Below are 7,581 nucleotides of genomic sequence, written 5' to 3' on the forward strand. Positions count from 1 at the left end.
CGCCCGCTGCTCCCCTCAGCAGTGTACTTTGTTGATCTGCCTGTTCTGCTCCCCACTCTGTCTCTGGTGAAGCCTCTCGCCGCCCCTGCACCTCTGGCCTGTACCACAATTCTGTATGCATAAATAAATAAATCTTTAAAAAAAAATTAAACTGTCATATGATACAGAAATTCCACTTTTGGGTATCTATCAAAAAAAAGCAGGGTCTCAAAGACATATTTACACATTCATATTTATAGCAGTAATCATTCACAACTGCTAAGAAGTGAAAGCATTCAAAATGTTCAAGGACAGATGAATGGAGGAACAAAATGTCTTATACACATACAAATGGAATACCATTCAGCTTACTTAAAAAAGAAGTAAAGACTCACACATAAGTGAGCCCTGAGGACATTACACTAGTGAATAAAGAAGACAAATATGATTCCATTTACATATGAGATGTCATATAAACTCACAAAACTTCAAATACGCAGAAACAGAAATAGAATGATGGTTACCAGGGAAGAAGGAAGTATGAAAGAAGATATGCTGTTTAACAGATAAAGTTTCAGTTCCACAAAATTAAAAATTATAGAGATCTGTTCCATAACAATGTGAATATACTTAATATTTCTAAGTGCCAAATTCCAAACAATAGACCACAAGGAGAGTCAATAAATCTGGAAGGTACATTTAAAAACATGAGGGGCACCCCTCATAGTGCAAGGGATTAGATTGTAGCACTGTGAAGCTATCCTTAAACTGCAGCACAAGTCTGATCCTCAGTCAGAGAGGTAACCCACACAGCATCTGCTGCTCCCCTCAGCAGTATATTACAGTGGTTCCACCTGTTCTGCCCCTCACTCCATTTCTGGTGAACCCTCTCACCCCTGGCACTTCTGGTCTGTGCCCCATTTCTTCGATGCAAAAAAATATATATATAAGATGAGGAGAAATCTAGGTTTGCAATGAGAAAAACAGATAAGGTACTTGTAAAATTTGAGTTATTTAAACTTCATATAAGAACCAATTCTGATTTTTGGCTCAAAGTTTAGAAGTACAGAAGAAAACAATTTTTATTACTACATTTTCACACATTTTGTACCTTAAATATTTCCTTTAATGTATTGTACAAGGCTATTCACAGTATCATCATTTTAATAGCAAAAGATTGGAAATCACTTTTGGGAGAATCATTGAGTAAATTACCTTACAGCTTTAAATACTTTAAAAAGGAGTATTTTAAGAAGAATAAAGAAATGCCTGTATTTATCATTATGGAATAATCCAAGGACATGTTGTTGAGTTAAAAAAGCAAGAAAATGGGCCCTCCCTGGTGGCGCAGCAGGTTAAAGCACAGCACTGAGAAGCTAAAGCCACTTCCACATGAGTTCGATTCCCGCCTGCCACATGGCGTGGCAGACCTCTCCTGAGGTGACCACATGGCGTGGCAGACCTCTCCAGACCCACCCGCTACTCCCCTCAGCAGTGTACTTCATCGATCTGCCTGTTCTGCTCCCCACTCTGTCTCTGGTGAAGCCTCTCGTCACCCCTGAGCCTCTGGCCTGTACCCCAGTTCTGTATGTACAAATAAATAAATCTTTTTTTTTTTTTTAAAAAACAAAGCAAGAATAAAAGAATATATAGTATAATTTCTCTGAACTATTTTGTTTACAAGGTTTAACACTGGAGACATGAAAATTATAAAATCAAATCAAAATTATTTCTAACTACCTATAGAGAATATATAATTTTCCTGAAATATCTTGCCTAGAAGATTTAACTATAGAATCATGAAAATTATAAAAGAAAAATAAATTTAAATTATTTCTAATTTCCCATTAAGAAAAAAAAAATTCAAAATGACTTTAAAACACAAAACTTTATATATCCCTAGTGAGATATATATTAAAAACAAAAAACAGAGAAACAATCACTCTGATAACAATAATCCTAGTATTGTGAAATTGCACTGCATTTTTTCTAGATGTATACAAATACATATATATCAAACAAGTAGTTGCTTTGTGTTAATTAGAAAAAGCAATGTAAAAAAACAGTTTATCAGAATAACATATATTTTTCTATTAAGGAAAAGAAAAAGAATTTCTTGTTCTGTTCACTGAATACCTTTCAAAGATGTCAATCTATTAGAAATTACTTACAATGCCCAGGGTATGATTTCTCAATTTTATTTCTAAAAAAATGGAAAAAGTGATTCCATTTAGAAATGACTGATTCCCAATCTGGGTCAGGAAATGTACAAGATGAAAGCAAAATATCTTACTGGAACTAAAAGCAAAGATGCCGTAATACCAAGGTTCTGACAAAAAGACTGAGGAGCCAACTTGCAGTGTGCTTCCACTGCCAACAATGACGCAATCTGAACACCACCACTACGCCTCTTCATCCTGCCTTTCTTTGTCTTCCCCCACCTTCTTCTCATTTTTGATCCCTTTCCTTTGCTAGTATTACCTACCATTTTGACACCAAACTCCCAAATATTCAAGAAAACCTCTCTTCCCTTTCCCCCCCTGCTTTACTGATCATAACTGTCTCACATTTTCACTTAGAAAATTTACCCATCAGGTGAAATTTCAGCTCATCAGTTTTGATTCTGTAAACTTAGAAATAAAGAACTCAGAATCCTCCTAAAGATTTGTATTTCAAGGCCACCAGTTTACATTATTTTATGTTACACAAAGAGGAAACTGGGCTAGAATCCTAATAAGATTAGAAAGGTCGATAGAAAATATTTTATGCTTTGAAGGCCAGGATGCAACATAAAGGATATATAAAGGTACTTATATAATAAGAGAAAACACTTCTACCTATCTTTCATAAAAAGTATAGTAAAATAATAAAAACAAAATACGAGAACAATTATTTGAAATACAGGTATACTAATAAGAGGAATAGAATTATTCTTGGGGGACAGACTAACATTTCACTTACTTGGGATTCAAAGTCAGTGTATTTTGTCATCAAAAAACAATTGTGGGGGCCCTCCCTTGTGATGCAGCAGGTTAAAGCACAGCACTGAGAAGCTAAAGCCACTTCAGTATCAGTTTGATCCCCACCCCGGAGGTGACCACATGGCACAGCAGACCTCTTCTGACCCGCCCGCTGCTCCCCTCAGCAGTATACTTCATCAGAAGGTCTGTTCTGCTTCCCACTCTGTCTCTGGTGAACAGTCTCACCACCCCTGCACCTCTGGCCTGTACCGCAGCTCTGTGTGCATAAATCTTAAAAAAAAAAAAGATTGTGGGGGGCCCTCCCTATTGACACAACAGGTTAAAGTATTGCACTATGAAGCAGTCAATTCAGCATGATTTCGATTTCTGGCCAAGGGGTGGCCCACATGGCACAGTAGACCTCACCTGATCCACCTACTGCTCCCCACTCTGTCTCATGTGAATCCGCTCACACCCCCCACCTCTGACCTGTACCCCAGTCTGTATGCATAAATAAGTAAATCTTAAATAAAGATTGTGGAGCCTTCCTGGTGGTACAAGGGTTAAAGATACAGCATTAACAAGCTATTAGCCCTTCAACAACTTTGCTCCCTTTGCTCCTTTATCACCCAAGGAGATAACCCACACTGCAGACCTCTCCTGTTGCATCTGCTGCTTCCCTCAGCACTGAATTTCAGTAGTTATACCTGTTCTCCCACATTGTCTTTGGGTGAATCTTCTCACCCCCTTGACACCTGCCCTACACCCCATTTCTTGTATGCATAAATAAATATTTTATAAAAAATGATTGTTTTTAGAAAAGAGGACAGTAGTTCCTCAAAAAACATACAAAAGAAATTAAATCAGTACCTCAGAGGTGTTATCATATTATTGAAAATAGCCAAGATATGGAGACAACTGTCTATCAACAGATAAACTGATATAAAAAAAATCACTAGATACACATACACAAACAAGTATTATTCAGTCATAGAAAAGAAGGAATTCCTGGCATTTTGCAACATGGATGAAATTAAAGAACACTATGTTAAGTGAACTATGCCAGACAAAGAAAGATATTGTACAATCTCACTTGTATGTACAATCTAAAAAAATTCAACACACAGAGCAGAGTAGAACCATGGTTGGTGAAAGTTTAGAGAGTAGTGAAGATAAGAAGGTAACAAACAGTCAAAGGGTACAACTGTTCAGTTCTGATGAATAAATTCAGGGGAGCTAATGTACAGCAAGGTACCAGAGTTAATTATATTGTGTTGTACACTTAAAATTAGTCAAGAGAGTAGATCTTAAGTCCTCTCTCCACACACAAAAGTAACTATATGAGATGATGAATGTATTAATTAGATGAGTGTGATAATCACTTCACAATTAGATGTACTAGTATCATCACACTGTACACCTTAAGGATGTACAATTCTTGTTGATTATACCTCGATAACGTTGGAAAAAGAATTGATTGTGAAGGGTGACAGAGCATGCCACCCCAAAATATGTCACATTAGCATAAGAGTTATTTTGAGCAGAATCACTTAAAAAACAGCAGATACAAGAACATTCTGACCTCTCCTTTTCTTTCTAAATTTAGGAGCTGTAGCTTCCACATAAAAGATATCCTACCTATACCCAGAGGAAAGAAACATTCTTATCACCAGAGATGGAGAGTCAAGGTGGAGAGAATTCTCTACAAATATTGTCAAAATAACTTACCTTCCTTTAACATCCCTAAGTATTTTCATTTCTTTTCCACAATTACCTCTTTAAGCTAAGAACTTAGCTTAAAAACAACTAGATTTTAGGGCCCTCCCTGGTGGTGCAGCAGGTTAAAGCAAAGCACAAAGAAGCTTAAGCCACTTCAGCATGAGTTCGATCTCCGCCTGCCCTGCAAGAGATCCACATGGAGAGGCAGACCTCTCCGGACCCACCCACTGCGCCTCTCAGCAGTCTACTTTGTCAATCTGCCTGTTCTGCACCCCACTCTGTCTCTGGTGAATCCTCTTACCCTCCACATCTCTGGCCTGTACCCCAGTTCTATACGAATAAATAAATGAATCTTTTAAAAAAAAACAAACAAACCAGATTTTAGCAACAACAAAAGTTGGCAAGGATGTGGAGAAAAAGGAACTCTCATGCACTGCTGGTGGGAATACAAACTAGTACAACCTCTATGGAAAACTGTTTGGAGGTTCCTCAAATATTTCCACTCCTAGGTATCTACCCAAAAGACACAAGAACACTGATTCAAAAAGATACTTGCATCCCCATGTGGTCCTTTGTATTGGTAATGCTAACAATACCTAGGCCACCAGGGAAGCCCACTGTTTCAATTCTTAACAGTATGGAAGTATAGTAAGCTGACTGACATTACCTGTGATGCAAATTTAATGATAAAGTTCTCAAAATGACTTTACTGAGAATAAGTTTAATATTTAAGCTGTTTGTATGTAAGACTGATTGTCTTGTACTTTTAAATTTAATGCATTTAGAAACATGAAATCTTCAAGAAAAGCTAATTTTCATAAGTCATTCAGTAGCTGATATCAGTAGCTGATAAATAGGTATAGTTAAGGGGGTGGGGGAATTCTTAACCATGAGCCCAAAAAGCTGCAGTAAATTTATACTTTTTTCTAAAATTCTGAATGCTTGTAATCTCCCTATTAAAACAGGAGAACAAATGAAATAGTATTAGAGGAAATGAAAGGAGACCTTTCATTCTTAATATTTTGGTATTTTTTAATAACAAATATGTAATATCACTCTTATCATTACAGATATACATCTCACATAATCATATAAAACATTTCACATTATTCTAAGTCCTATTCTATATAGGTGGCTTTGTCATAAAACCACAAGTCTATGAGTCTTAAAATCTCATCATTAAACACAGCTTTTGGTTTCAAAGTAGATATTTGATATATATCTGCTGAATGAATTAATTAAAGTAGAAATATGATAGAGAATTAATAGATTTTTCTGTAAGGGAGAATTTAACAATATACTACTTTTAGAAAGCCACATAATATAATAAAGCTGAAATAAACAAGTATAGACAAAAAAAAATAAGTTTTCAAGCCAAAGCCACGGGGTGTGCAATCACAAGGGACTGCATTGTTTTGCTATGGGCAGGCTTACCAAGTTAATTTTTAGGTAACTCATCTTGAAAATACTTACTTTCTCTGTATTCTATTTCTGCTTCTTTACGCAGTTTTTTTTCTCTGGCAAGAGCTTCAAGGCTTCCCCAAACTTCCAAAGATCTGTGTATACACACATGGACCAACAAAGGACAATTTTAATGCCTTAATTTAATCCTATCAAAATCCAGATGTACTACCCATAAAAATCTTACATCCAAAAAAAAATCTTACATCAAAGCATAAGGTACTTTAGGGACTAAGTGTTAGCATTACCAATACAAATACACTGATCATCTTAAAAGACAATCCAATAAAGGACTTAAGCAACTTTTCTAAATTAAATTTAAACAATGAGAGCAAATTCAACAGCAATTTTTCTTATATATTACATTTTTAGTTAACTAGTAGATGCCAGATGAATAAATTCTGCTGAAAACACATTATTTAGGGCTCTCCCAGGTGGCGCAAATGGTTAAAGCACCACATTATGAAGCTCTCCTCCAAAGCCACTGCAGAATGAGTTCAATCCCCAGTCAGGGAGTTGACCCACATGGTGTGGCAGACCTTTTCTTACGCCCCCACTGCTATCCTCAGCAGGGTACTTTGTCAATCTGCCTGTTCTGCTCCCCAATGTCTCTAATAAATCCTCTCTCCCACACTTTTTTTTTTAATTTATGTAAGCATAAATAAATAAATCTTAAAAAACAAAACAAAAACACATCATTTAAAAAAAACATGAATCTATCTAAAATGTGTTTTATTAACCCCAAATCCAACTTGTACATTTATTCTAAAAGAACCATGTTCTTACTTTGCCTCCACATCTGATCTCAAATATACAGTAAATGACTCAGTATCTTCATGAGGACTTCGTCGTCTGATTTTTCGAAGTTGTTCTAGGTCACTGCAGAAAGAAACTTGAAATATTCAAAGTATTCATATAGTTTATGTACTTAAAAGGATTACTAGTCGCCGATAAATTCAATACACTGATCATCTTAAAAGACAATCCATTTTTATAACTTTATAAAATCAGCTAAAAGACTACATGCTATTCACAAAAACTGGTCTAGAGAGTGTGAAGATTTTTTCTAGTACTTTTCTAGTAATTAAGAGGGTATGTCAATTTCATGTTATTTAATTATTCTCCTAGCTCTTAAAATTATAAAACATTTCATAAAAATAGCCTCTTATATGTTTGATCACAGATCTTCATAAGTATGTTTTGTAATGCAATTATAAATAAAACTGGTAACTATGGAATTTTATTAATTTCTAAAAACTAAACCTAGAGTTAAAAAAAACAACAACAACCAATCATAATGTTCATTTAAAAAGTTGGGTCAACCAACGCCACAACAGTGAAGGCAAAGATAAATAGATGGGACTACATCAAGTTAAAGAGCTTCTGTACAGCAAAAGAGACAGTACTAAAAACAAACAGCCCACTAATTGGGAAAACATTTTCTCACACAAAAGTAGCGATA

The 7,581-nt window shown here is 35.6% G+C and overlaps 1 protein-coding gene across 1 annotated transcript in view; it reads right to left on the reverse strand.

Moving 5' to 3' along the window:
• The window catches only part of SLC30A9 (solute carrier family 30 (zinc transporter), member 9), a 69,984-nt gene that overhangs the window by 37,559 nt on the left and 24,844 nt on the right, over positions 1–7,581 (reverse strand). Inside the window, exons 5-6 of the mRNA XM_004681327.2 lie at positions 6,906–6,998; positions 6,132–6,214 (exon numbers count right to left, since the gene is read on the reverse strand). Of these exons, the coding sequence (XP_004681384.1) occupies positions 6,132–6,214; positions 6,906–6,998 (176 nt within the window). The remainder of the gene's footprint in view (positions 1–6,131; positions 6,215–6,905; positions 6,999–7,581) is intronic.

This window comes from Condylura cristata, unplaced genomic scaffold (assembly GCF_000260355.1).
Source record: "Condylura cristata isolate star-nosed mole 26May11 unplaced genomic scaffold, ConCri1.0 scaffold00012, whole genome shotgun sequence".
NCBI lineage: Eukaryota > Metazoa > Chordata > Mammalia > Eulipotyphla > Talpidae > Condylura > Condylura cristata.